Source organism: Thermobia domestica, chromosome 7 (genome assembly GCF_964235325.1).
Source record: "Thermobia domestica chromosome 7, izTheDome1.hap1.1, whole genome shotgun sequence".
Taxonomy (NCBI): Eukaryota; Metazoa; Arthropoda; class Insecta; order Zygentoma; family Lepismatidae; genus Thermobia; species Thermobia domestica.
The window spans coordinates 24,125,452-24,139,706 of NC_137460.1; the positions used below are offsets into that span (position 1 = coordinate 24,125,452).

The 14,255-nt window shown below is 37.2% G+C and overlaps 2 protein-coding genes across 3 annotated transcripts in view; one reads left to right on the forward strand and one right to left on the reverse strand.

The window, feature by feature from the left end:
* LOC145689918 (tRNA N(3)-cytidine methyltransferase METTL6) overlaps nucleotides 1-14,255 on the reverse strand; it is a 249,456-nt gene that overhangs the window by 23,037 nt on the left and 212,164 nt on the right. The gene's annotated exons all lie outside the window — the stretch shown is intronic.
* The window catches only part of LOC145689122 (spectrin alpha chain-like), a 38,063-nt gene that overhangs the window by 17,401 nt on the left and 6,407 nt on the right, over nucleotides 1-14,255 (forward strand). The window contains exons 2-3 of the mRNA XM_081763252.1: nucleotides 7,692-7,801; nucleotides 13,252-13,520. Of these exons, the coding sequence (XP_081619378.1) occupies nucleotides 7,692-7,801; nucleotides 13,252-13,520 (379 nt within the window). The remainder of the gene's footprint in view (nucleotides 1-7,691; nucleotides 7,802-13,251; nucleotides 13,521-14,255) is intronic.

Here is a 14,255-nt window from a genome sequence, read left to right on the forward strand (position 1 = left end):
ATTACACCCGAAATGTTGACATTAGAAGACAAAATTTTAATGGCATTACAGAGACAGGAACAAAGCCGAAAAGACGATTTAGAAGCCATGAAGCAAAATTTGGCTCAGATGTCCAACGAATTAAAACAGACGGTTCAGCAGAAATCCGAAGAATCAAGTAGACAATATGAAGAATTAAGTAGACGATTGGAGCACATAGATCAAAAGTCAGAAGAATTGAGTAAAGGATTAGAGCACATAGATCAAAAGTCAGAAGAATTGAGTAGAGGATTAGAGCAAATAGATCAAAAATCAGAAGAGACGAAACAATCTGTTATCCAGGCGGTGAGAGACATCACATTACAGTTTGATGAAAAGCTAAAAAGATTATCTGAAGATTGCCAGGATAATTACAACCATGTAATCCAAGAAGTCAATTGTGTAAAAAAGGATTTGGAAGTAATAGAATCTTCTGTTCGTCAGCAAAAGATTCAGGTCACAGATAATTCTAACCAAATACGTGCAAATACTCAATTGATATCTACCTTACAAGAGGAAATTAGGACGTTACAGGTTAAGGACAACGCATACCACAACAACATGGTTAATGATCGTTTGGAGTTCCCTTGTTCACAAGAGATGACCTCGCATTCACCCGCAGCAGATCAACGTGGACCTTACGTTATCTCTTCTTCAAGTAATCCATCCGATGAGGACATTATTTTGGAAAGAATTCACCCAAGGAATACAGATGGGCGGAAAAGAGATGGTGGAACCACGCATAACGCAGTAGGTAGAAATTGTCACTCAACGCGAACACGAAATGGTGAAAGGAATGTAAAGTTAAGTGTAAAGATGAGCGAAATACGTGCTATGAGTAAGTTTAGTGGTAAATGTAATGAAAATGCTACTTCTTTCCTAGAAAAATTTCAGGATGAGTGCAGTATAATGTGTATAGGTAAATCTCAATATATGAAACTAATCCCCCATTTATTACTCCCACCATGTTTTTTATGGTTTAAAGCAGTACGGGATCACGTCAATACATATGAGGAATTCAAAGCCGCGCTGATTGCAAATTACGAAAACGACTTTTTACTTGCAAACAGAGATGCCACGATTAGAAACCAACCTTTTAATCCTCGCTTGCACAAATCTGTTGTTGATTTTGTTGTAAATACGTATAACGAATTAAAAGTCGTAAATCCGTTGCAATCGGAATCTAGAGTGATTGCATCTATTCGAAATCTACTACCGTTTAAATTACAACAGATCCTGTTTTCTACGCAGTGCATGAGTTTTAATCACTTATTAATGCTTGTCCAATGTTATGAAACTCAATACCAGACACTGAATCATCAAGCGGGAGTAGGTAAAATTAAAAACAATTCAGATCACCTTGTACCTGTTCGGAATCTAAATATCCGTAATGTAGACAATACGGAACATAACCTAATTCGAGCAAATTTAAATAATCAGAACGAGCAAAATAGGCAAAGATATGATGGGAATCCACCTAACCTAACCAATCGTGACAATAATTATGTCAGGTCACTTAATCGAAGTAGACTCAAAAACAGTCGAAATACATGGCGAAATTCCAGAAATACAGTAAACTACATGGATAGACGTAATCGTAATTCAAGAGATGGCACTTCATATCAAAATCAAACAATGACGCAATTCATGTACAAAATAATGCGGAACATAATCACGATTGTGCAGTACAATGTACTTTATTAGAATCATATGCAAGTACGAATTTAAACTGACTGCAGTTGATGTAGTAAGGGTTAAGCCCATATCAGTTATAGATTCTTATGAACATTTATCTTCAAATTTGTGTTAATATTAATAATGAAAACAACCCTTATGACTTTTAGATACTTTATCACGTTTGTTTCCACAAATGATAATTTTCAACTGATTTTAATTCTTTCTTGTTAATGTGAAGAATTATAATTCGCTTCATAATTGATTAAAAGCAAAGGTTATTTATATTATATTGATTTGTGTTGAAATTTAATTATCAAGGATTATGTTAAGTATAAGGTTCATTCTATTAAGCTAATTATCCGACGACTGTCTACATGCGCCACCTTATATGTTACTCGAATAAGATTCTTCTGTATTCTGATGCCTCATTGATACGATGTGTACGGTAAAATATCATCTAAAGTAATTACTATATAATGCGCCCTAGAAAGACCAAACATTGTTATCATCACCGTTTTTAATAATGATTGAAACTGTTGATCATTGTAATGTGTTTTAAAATGAAATTATTTCTTACGTTTTTGACTTCGCACCCTTCGTTGATTATATTAGTAAACGACGACGTTATTATAATAAAAGATAAATATTAATGAAATAAAAGACTTATTATAAATGTATTTATATGAAGGAAACTTAATAAAGTTATATACGAGGGTCGATCAAAATGTAAAGGACATAATTAATATGATACCATTATTATAAACGGACCAGTAGTTCTTAAATATAAAAGTCAAGCTACCTTGTAACTTTTATATTCAGTCCCATCATCGGGCGACATTTTATACAACGAGATACTTTGTATCGGTTGATAATTACTTGTATGTTGGGCAGAAAGTGCTTCTACACAAGCACTATACCTGATATAATGTTAACTAAAGATAACAAAAGAAGAATGTTTTAATATATGTAAGAAATATACATTATTATTGTATAGTTGATTGCTATGTAGTTTGTTTATGGATATAATTAACATATATGATTGCAAGACAGTTTGTGTGAATATACGTTAAAAGAGAATCAACGAATAAATTGTCTAATACTTATCATGGACTTGTAATTTCAGTAGAAAAGGTGACAATACTAGTGAATATAATTACGGAAGATACTTTAAGGTGTAAACGATTACTGCCACTAAAGATATACTTATATTATTAGCCGAACCAGGGTTGATGACTACCTTTGGTGAGTCGTTGTAAGTTTTGGGCCTTAAGAAGGTTAATTCGCGGTTTGTACCACACAAACTCACCGAAGACCAAAAAGTTGATCGAATTGCACATCGCAAAGACATCGTTAAAAGTGCTCGGCAGGATCGAAACTTCTTGAAATCGATTGTAACTGATGACGAGACGTGGTGTTTTGAATATGAGCCCGAAACAAAGCGGCAAAGTGCTGAATGGAGAGCGCCGGATGAAGGAACACCCAAAAAAAGTCGCTTGGTGAAGTCAAAAGTTAAGGTGATGCTGATTTGTTTTTACGATTCAAAAGGAATTATCCACAAAGAATTTGTTCAGCCCGGCCAGACAGTCACTGGAGAGTTTTACTTGGGCGTCATGAAGCGTTTGCTGGCAAGAATTCGTCATATTCGGCCCGAATATCGCGAAATCGGCAGTTGGACTCTTTTGGACGATAATGCACCATCACATCGTTCGCGACTTGTAACTGAATTTTTGGTCAAAAATCACATTATTCGGTTGCATCATCCGCCCTATTCACCAGATCTCGTTCCGTGCGATTTCTATCTGTTCCCGAAACTGCATTTGGCGATGAAAGGAAAGTGGCACGCATCGATTGATGCCATTGAGAAGGCGACGACCGCCGTCCTAAAGACCATTTCAATAAAGGACATGGAGAATCGTTTGACAACTTGTTGGAGCGTGCAAATATGTGTATCGATGCAGAAGGGGAATACATTGATTAATAAAAATGATTTGTTCCAAAATGTACATTGCTTTTTTGTTTTTTTAAAACGTTCGGTTTCTTTTGGAATGGAGGGTGTAGTCACAATTTTGGCATTGAAGAGATTCAGGTATTCAGGTATACGACAGACTTTGTACTATAATTGATACATTGTCAAAACTGAAACACTATTATTTAGTGTTTTGCTGTGGTCAGATTTTATTTTTAATTAAAGTTAAATCCTGAATATTATTAACCAGAATTTTAGAATTGTGATTAAATATGTCTGAGTTTTTCTTTCTTTCTTTCTTCTGTATGTATGCTGATACTAACTATCAGTGACATATTTAGGATTTTGTTTCGGGAGGAGGGGGCTATGCACAACACGAGGAAGCATGGGGGCAATTATATTTTAATTTATGCATAAATTGAAGTTTTATTGGAAAGAATTGCAGATTGGTGAATCTTGCGTGATAACGATACACACAAAAATTTGGCAGTGAATCTAACCTTTTTATTCTATTTATAGAAGAAAAAGGTAGCATCCTCTTGGCTGCCAAATTTCCCGGGCTACTTATTCCCCGCCTCTTGATTTGCTGTAATTTAAACATTTAACTTTATAACTAAACGATGTAACTATTCCTTTGCTATAATAACTGAAGTCCCGTCATGTTGATATCCTTGCAAGTTGATGTGGGACACTGGATTTGCTTATGAGCTCCTCTTAGTTTTGGTGTTATTGACGACGACCAATTTGAATCATAACTAACAACGGTCGAAAGTATGATAGGAGAAACGAAAGAAAGTAACAACTAAGAAAAAAAAATAGAAGAGTAGAATGGACGAAAGACAGAAACAAAGAACGCATTCTTACATGGAATGGAATTTGACAAATACAGTATTATTTCTGAACAAAGAGCATAAGAAAATAAAAAGTCAATGAAATTCTTAGAAATGGTAAGAAGGATTATTGTTGTACGTGGAATGTGAAAAATTAACAAATTTATTTGGGGGGAGGGCTTGAGCCTGATAACCCCCTAAATACGCCACTGCTAACCATACTGCTCTATGCGTATACATTTATCAGGCATCCTGTAGTGATAACTACTTGTCGGGTCAGTTTTTGTTCAATTTACGCTGTTGTTCCGATGGAACAGAGTTACTTATAATCATGTGTTGTTTACTGTACGAAGAAAACCTTAACATCGGGTATGAATGACATCATTTGATCTGGCAAACATTGTATTGAGCAAATGAAACTTAGTGCTTTAGAAAGCAGAGATGCAAAATATAGCCCAAATATTCTACCCTTTCTAAACATTTATTTGAGGCAAACCATAGCATCGAAGAGATTTAGGTACTATAATGGAACAGAGACAGTACATTGGCAGAAACAAGCCGGTTCTTAATAATAAATCCTTTAGTCCGTTTGCCTACATGTCTTGCGCGTTTCTTTTGTTGTGAATATGTAAAAAGAGCCCTTCTTCTGTTTTGCTGGATTTGGCTCTGTGATGTAATCTTCGTGTATAGTTTTTCTTCTAGGTGAGAAGGTTTTTTCCATTGTGAAACCGAAAAGATCTCGTAATATATTGATCACCGGTACTGAGAACTAAGTGATTTTATTTAAATTTATACTCAGTATCATTACAATTTTCTTCACGTCATTGTAAATCAAGGAAATGGTTATACGTATTTATCCTGAAGAAAAGGGGGAGGGGTAAAAACATGCGATACTTATTTTTGCCCAATAGTTTAAAAATCATCTATAAACAGTTGCGTCAGGTTTTTCGTACACTTGTGCACTTCTTTTGCAAGGGTACTATATCTTACAAGGTACATTCGTGAAGTGTCCTCTCGGAATTCGTGTAAAATTGATTCAAATGCAAAGGTGTTCGCTGCCAAATGTACATTGTTCTAATCTTAGCGGCCTATATCGGTAATTTGTGTGTTTATGGGCCTCCATACACCCGGAATTCAATCTTACATTACTATAACGCTCGGACAGAAACTTGCTTTTATTTTTGTTATTTGTAACTAAACATGAATATGGGCATATACAAAACAAATTGGATTAAGTACTGCTTCTCTGACACATGTTACACACCCCGGCCGCCATATTGGATTCAAATTTCGGTTTTTCAGATAAGAATACGTGCAAGTCTTACATTAAATCCATGTACAATTTTCTTGGAAGTAGTAAGTTTTACCGTATTTTGTACCGTTTGCAAAGTTTTGCGTGTTAATTGTCAGGCACGTCACGAACATTGAACCAAATAGAAAGTTGTGCAGGGCCCCGAATGTATATGTAACCTTTTATGTAATTCATTGTTGACGAAATATTCTCTGGACGTACATACAGATACACAGACGTCAATACGGAAATGATAGGTCTTCACCCAAATCTGCTCATAAACGATTTTGTGAGTGTGTTGTGCTTGATCATATTTGTATAGAGCCCCAGATCCGTAATGTTATCAATCTTCAAGCACTTATCCATAATCAGTTCAGTGCTCCAATATTTAGCAACATGATTAGGCACGCCTGGAAAAAAGATGCATTCCCCGTTACTTGTCATTTCTTTGATGCACCCGACAATGTTCTCTGGCAAACTGAAAATTCGAGTTACTCATCTCTCAAGTGCACAATGACTCATTCATTCAGTGTGCTTACTGTCGTGGATATTTATGCTTACAGGATTGGTTCATGAAGTCTCATCAGCATTTATAATTTCCCTGTATGGGCTGCAGCAATTAGTACAATACACACGGGCCAGCGCAATTTTTTTTATTTGGTTCAATATTCGTGAAGTGTCTGACATTTACCACGCAATACCTTGCAAACGGCTCAAAATACGGTAAAACTCACTATACCAGTGAATTTCCGAGAAAATTATTCATGAATTTGATGTTTGACGTGCACCCATTCTCATTTGAAAAACCGAAAGTTGAATCCAATATGGCGAATCCAAGGTGGCGGCCGGGGTGTGTAACATGTCTCAGAGAAACAGTACTTAATCCAATTTGTTTTGTATATGATCACATTCATGTTTAGTTACATCTAAGGAAACTAAAAGCAATTTTGTGTCCGAGCGTTGTAGTAGTATATGATTGAATTCCGGATGGATGAAGGTCCATAAATATGCAAATTACCGATATGGGGCGCTAAAATTAGTACAATGTACACTCATGTCCAAAATGATTGTCACATGTCTATAACTGTCTTATTGTAGGAATATAATTTGATAATGATTTCGCAGGGTACTTTTAATACTCATACTATGTGTATAATCGGGAAATGTATATTTGTGATAAATTTCATAGGAAAAGAATTATAAATACGAAAATTAGAATGAGTAAAACAAAATGTTGCTAAATGGACAATGAAGTTTTATTTTCGTTTTATTGTTCTTATTTACTGCTCTTTTGACATGACATTTGCTACATACATATCTTTGCCGATTATACACATACTAACATTGTAAGAAATACCGGGTGAATTCGTTATTAAATTATATTTCAACAACAACATTTATAGACATGCGACAATAATTTTGGACATGAGTGTACATTGGGCTGCGAAGAGCTTTGCATTGGAATCAATTTTACATGAATCCTGAGGGGACACTTCGCGAATGTACCTTGTTAGATATTTAATGTATGAACCAGGTTTCCCATATAAATAAAATTCCATTAGTGACTATATTTTAGTTTGTATTCCGTTATTTGGTGTGTGGGGTCGTTGGTTCGATCCCATACTATATGAATTTCTGATGAATAACATCGTATTCATGGGCTTCCTCCCACATTCTCATTCCATTGATTGTTTTATAATTGTTTACTTGTATTAGTCATCCGTCTTCCTTTGGTCTACAGGGCATAATTGTGGGATGTAAAACTGATAAATTACTTCTTGCCTTATCCCTTTATTTTCCGTAATGTAAACAATGCAATTGCTTTTTTTCTTTTATCTATTGTCCAGAATAAAAGCTATTCCAGTGAGTGGTTCTAAATGAATAATACATATTGTATTTTGTTTTACAGAGAAAAGCCGCAGATGTGAGAGCTCGACGTTCCGATTTGAAGAAGATAGAAGATCTAGGAGCTATTCTGGAAGAGCATCTGATTTTGGATAACCGATATACAGAGCACAGGTACCATTTGTTTTCTGCTGAGTATTAATAAATGAAAGCATATTATCTCTTAAACTTAAGTATTCATTTGGTTTTAAATACTTGGTGCAAAAAGAGACTTACGAACGTATTGTAATAATAAGTATGTTGTGGTCGTAAGCTGTTCAGAGAGATTAAAGTACGGCCGCTGTATCTCTGGCTCTGACAGCTATGCGAAAAAGAAAGCGAGGGTTGATACTACATTAACACACCCCCATAAGGTCCAATGAGTGCCCGAGCTCTCACCGCGCTGGCATGGAAACCAGACGCTGTTGCCGCTCCGTATTCTTCCTTTTGTTTGTGCATAGTTCAGTGAAAAGTGCTTTGAGATCGTGTTTGGTTATTGCAACTTTTTTTCTTTTCTTTGTGTGTGTTTGGGTGTGCTGTTAAGGAATGTTGTTATTATTTGGTGACAATGGCTAGTTCTTCAGAACCGAAGCCAAACAAAATAGTGTATAAAGGACAAATTGGCAACATTGTTTTGTCCACGTGCAGAACTGTCAGAGCCAGAGACATAGCGGCCGTAGTATAATAGTTGAGAAATATATTCAAAGATAAAGTCTTTCTCTCTTAAGACTAGAATATAGAAATTGATTCTACAGGACTTCCTTCCAGCTATAGTTATTTATTTAGTTATCTTAATTCCATTTTGTTACATGCGAGGTGCTATCCAAAATATCCGAGAATGTCATTGTAGAAATCAAAAAACTATATTTACGTCTTAATGTCCTTCGTCACCTTGAAAGTAGTCTCCTTTGGCATATGTGCAACGATCCCAGCGTTGTTCTCACTTTCGGAAGCACTCCTGGAAGTCCTCAGGGTGAAGGGTGTTCAGGACCCGTTGCGATTCCACTTGGATGCCCTCAACGGAGTCGAAACGTTGCCCTTTCAACGCGAGTTTCATTTTCGTGAACAGGTAGAAATCGCACGGTGGCCAGGTCAGGGGAGTAGGGAGGGTGGAGGACTGTTGCATGTTGTTTTTGTCCAGGACTTCCGAGGTGTGTGTGTGTGTGTGTGCGAGGGCGTTGTCATGGTGCAGCAACTAGTATTTCGTTTGTCACAGCTCTGGTCGTTTGCGCCGAACATCTTCCCTTAGCCTCTTCTAAACCGCACAGTGAAACTTCCCGTTGACATTCTGACCAGGTGGAACAAACACCTTTGCACAATTCCTCGAATGTCGAAAAAAAAAAAAAAAAAAAAGATCAACATTTATTTGATGTTGCTGCAAACTTCAGCTTTTTTCGGCTTTGGAGAGGATGGCGTCTTCCATTGAGATGATTACTGCTTTCTTTCCGGGTCATAACTACCCAGGATTCATCACCTGTAATGACTCTGGATAAGAAGTTTCGACACTCTCAAACTCTGTTGCAGCTCAGTGCACTTCTGAACCTTGAGGTTGTTTGGTCGATGCCGAGAAGGCGAGGAACAAACTTTGCTGCAATTCGTCTCATGTTCAATTCATCGGATAGAATTCGTTGACATGTGCTGTACGACAGTTGAAGTCTGTTACAAACATCGTGAATTGTGTACCTTCTGTCTTTGTGAATCACATAACGCACTTTCATGATCATTTCGGGTGTTGTGCAAGTTGGTGGTCGACCAGAATGTTTGTCATCTTTCACAGATTCGCGGCCTTCTTTGAAACACTTGAACCACCCAAATGTTCTTGCTTGATTCAGTGCACTCTCATCAAGTTTCTCTTTCAGCATGCGGTGGGTTTCGGCTACAGTTTTCTTCTTCAACTTGACACAGAACTTGGTGCAAATCCGGTGCTCCGTAACGTCAGCCATTTGACAAATCGCAGAAGCACTGAAACACGTCCTAACAATTCACTACTGAATGCGCCAAAGATGACGCAACTTTGTGGCACAGTAGTAAGTACATGTACCTCGAAACATCTAGGGGCGGAACGTCGTCCTGCTAATGGTTTGCCCAGTAAAAAAAAAAAAAAAAAAAGATATTTTGGGTAGCACCTCGTATGTATGTTAATCCGTATTTCTTGAAGTTCCCCGTGGTTAAACGGTTAGCGTACGCGCCTTTGGTTCCCGACAGGAGTTCATGTAGTTCGGATTCCACGTTAAACTGTAGGTCCACGTCTCATATAGCCTCGCTGCTGAAAGGGACGCTAAAACTAAAAATGAAATCAAGTCTTAATTCGTATTTCTTGTCTGCAATACTTCTATATTTCTTTTACATCATTTGATAAATATTTTTCATTAATTTATAATTATTGCTATCTTTTAGCCCTGTTCTGGATTAATGCATAATAAACATAATTACATTTACTTACAAAATCTTACTTTTTGAGTTTCAAAATCTTGTATTCATTTTGTAACTAAGGGAAGCTCTTTTCGTTCTTCATTTGTCTTCAAGTCTATCTACACTATGTGATCAAAAGTATCCGGACACCTGGCAGAAAATGACTTACAAGTTCATGGCGCCCTCCATCGGTACTGCTGGAATTCAATATGGTGTTGGCCCACCCTTAGCCTTGATGATAGCTTCCACTCTCACAGGCATACTTTCAATCAGGTGCTGCAAGGTTTCTTGGGGAATGGCAGCCCATTCTTCACGGAGTGCTGAACTGATGAGAGGTATCGATGTAGATCGGTGAGGCCTGGAACGAAGTCGGCGTTCCAAAACATCCCAGAGATGTTCTATAGGATTCAAGTCAGGACTCTGTGCAGACCAGTCCATTACAGGGATGTTATGGTCGTGTAACCACTCTGCCACAGGCTGTACAGTATGAACAGGTGCTCGATCGTGTTGAAAGATGCAATCGCCATCCCCGAATTGCTCTTCAACAGTGAGAAGCAAGAAGGTACTTAAAACATCAATGTAGGCCTGCGCTGTGAGAGTGCCACGCAAAACAACAAGGTTGCAAGCTCCCTCCAAGAAAAACACCACCACCTCAGAATTTTACTGTTGGCACTACACACGCTGACAGATTACGTTCACCGGGCATTCGCCATACCCACACCCTTCCATAGGATCGCCACATTGTGTTCCGTGATTCGTCACTCCACATAACGTTTTTCCACTGTTCAATCGTCCAATGTTGACGCTCCTTACACCAAGCGAGGCGTCGTTTGGCATTTACCTGCGTGATGTGTAGCTTATGAGCAGCCGCTCGACCATGAAATCCAAGTTTTATCACCTCACGCCTGTCATAGTACTTGGAGTGGATCCTGATGCAGTTTAGAATTCCTGTGTGATAGTCTGGATAGATATCTGCCTATTACACTTTACGACCCTTTTCAACTGTCGGCGGTCTCTGTCAATCAACAGACGAGGTCGGCCTGTACGCTTTTGTGCTGTATGTGTCCCTTCACGTTTCCACTTCACTATCACATCAGACACAGTGGACCTAGGGATGTTTAGGAGTGTGGAAATCTCGCGTACAGACTTCTGACACAAGTGACATTCAATCACCTGACCACGTTCGAAGTCCGTGAGTTCCGCGGAGCGCTCCATTCTGCTTTCTCACGATGTCTAATGACTACCGAGGTCATTGATAATGAGTACCTGGCAGTAGGTGGCAGCACAATGCACCTAATATAAAAAACGTATGTTTTGGGGGCTGTCCGGATACTTTTGATCACATAGTGTATTAGTTCCGCCTGAAGGGCTTATTTCAGCTTCCTCGCAGTATAGTTGCTCAGATTCCACTTTAAACTGTAGCTTATGTCTCATATAGCCTCGGTGCTAAAGAGGAATAGTAAACTCCAACAACTTTTACTTCATTGACTTATCAGAAAGGAGGAGTTCAATAGTTCAAGAAGGGGAACTGGATTCTTGGATAATAAAGCTTCAGTTTTACAACCTATAGAGTGAATGAGTTTAAAGAATAAGTAAAAAATACGTAAGATAGCAATAGTACTACAAAATTTCTACGTTTCCCATTTGAAATCTTTTCTCCTGTCTCCATATTAGGACGTTTTAATTCTCTTATTAGTATTTACAATTTGAAAATATGGAGAAACGACAATATTAAAATTTGAAAATTTAGGTAATGGTATTGTATTATGATAGAAGTCAAACATTGTTGGTATATGAAATATCTTCGAACATCGTTGTAAAATGGAAGATCCACAAATAAAATTCTATTCTAGATAGTTTTTCCATTTTCTGAAGCATGATTTTCTGTGTAGATACGTTTCTGTAACACTACTCTGTTAAAATACGCAAGTTTGTTAAAATACGATTCGCTGAGTTGATTCTTCCACCGTTGTCTGCTGTTTTCAATACTTAAAGCGGTATAATTTATTAGTTTCCACCTGAAGTCGCATGCCAAATTCCCAAGTAGAATCTGCTGTAAAGATACTTTTCTCAAGTATAGTAAGTTGAAAATATCTTGAACCCAAATATTAGTTTGAACTCTTTCTCATTATTTATGCACATACAGTGCTAACACATCATCACTAAATAAATCTTACTAAATCAAGCTACTGAGGCTATGAAACTTATACCTAGATTATTATATTATATAAAGTATGTAACACAGCATATCAACTATTATACCATATAAAAACACCCGACAGTCGGTCAGTTCCTATTTTGCACAGCTCCCACAGAAACATTCCTTGATTTGAAGTGACAATAAAATCAAAGTTGGAATATTCTTTCTAACTTTATAGATATAGTTTCAGCAACTCGTCAAGTTTCATGTGGTATCAGTTCATTAGAAACACACTATGTGCACCCCACGTATTACCCTGCGAACGTCGATGTGATGATCTGTTTGTTTGACGCGATCATCAATTTGATTTGAGATTGGTGATCGGCCTCAATGTCCCCTTCTCTGGTTACAGATGCATCCGTCCTCAGCCAAATTGTTATACCACTTCAAAATTATCTTGTTTGCAGGTGCGCCATTTCCAAGTTGGTTTCACTGCCATCTAGTGATACAAGGGTTCTGCGATGTTTTGAGTTAATGTATTTACCGACACCTTATTTTCAACATATTCCAATAAGTTCTAATTTTATAACAACTTCTAATGAAGGATTGCTTTTGTGGGAACTCTGTCTTACCTAGTATAGTTAATGAATCGGATAATCTAAGAAGCAGGGGAAAATCAGGAGACCCGTTGACATGTAACGAACACTGATTTGTTTCTTGTTTGATTGTTTCGAGTTTAACGTCCATTTCCAGCACAAGACTGTATGAAATTTGAATTTATAGTTTAACATAGAACATCAGCTTCTACCAGGAATTGAATCTTAAGTGCTAACCGTATAGCCACGAGAAATCTTGAATATATGAGACGTGGGCGTTCAGCGTAACGTGGAATCTGAACTCTTACCAAGAATGAACAGACAAGAACACTGATGCTTTCTCGGATAACACTGGCGTCAGGTAGATGACTTAATATACACACTTGAAGGATATACACATTTACCAAATGAAAATAAAATATTTTCTTTCCTTGTAGCACTGTTGGTTTGGCCCAACAATGGGATCAGTTGGACCAATTGGGAATGAGAATGCAGCATAATCTCGAGCAGCAGATCCAGGCCCGAAACCAGTCCGGTGTAAGCGAAGATGCTCTGAAGGAATTCTCCATGATGTTCAAGCACTTCGACAAGGATAAGACTGGTCGGCTTAATCACCAGGAATTCAAGTCTTGCCTTCGAGCTTTGGGTTATGATCTTCCAATGGTTGAAGAAGGACAACCCGATCCTGAGTTCGAGGCTATACTAGGTATGTATTGTTGTTGGCTGATTTAGTCGGAGCATCGTATATTTAGCTATTTTTAGAATGTCTAAATTCTTCTTGAAAAGGATTATTGACTTATGTTAAAGAGTAGTAGGGGACGCTTCTGAAGCGCATGGTCATGAGTAGAAACCAGATCTTAAGCAAAATATCAGTTTCTTGATGCAAGAGACTTGTAAAAATGAATACACAGAAATTCATACGGGAGGGGACTATGCTTGAATTTCAGTTAAATTTGTTTTGCCTAAATTATAGCGTAAATACCTATTCTTTGCTTTTTTGTTTCCCAAAATCATTACTACATAGATCTTTTTCAGCAAGGATTTCTGTCACTTCCGAGAAATTTAAAAAGAACAGAAATGAAATTTGGGCGAGTTATTGTGGCTAATAACTTTTTCAAATTAAAAATAATTAGATAAATGATCAAAGATGAAAATGACCAATCCGCATGTTCTTACGAACTTCAAATATGTTCCAGGTACATCCATGAAAATAGTATGTTCCATGCGTGAGATTTTTAAAAAATAAAATTCTGTTGTATGATTCAAGATATAATTGTCATTGAAAACTTATAGGCAGAAAAGAAAACGTAGCTGTCAACTGAAGTCGTAATTAATTATTCTTTTTAATGGTCTACTAAAATGAATTATATTAAAATATAATTTATCTGTTCATTCAAAAATGATCAATAATTCCTTTCTTCGGGTTGCTGTATGTAACACG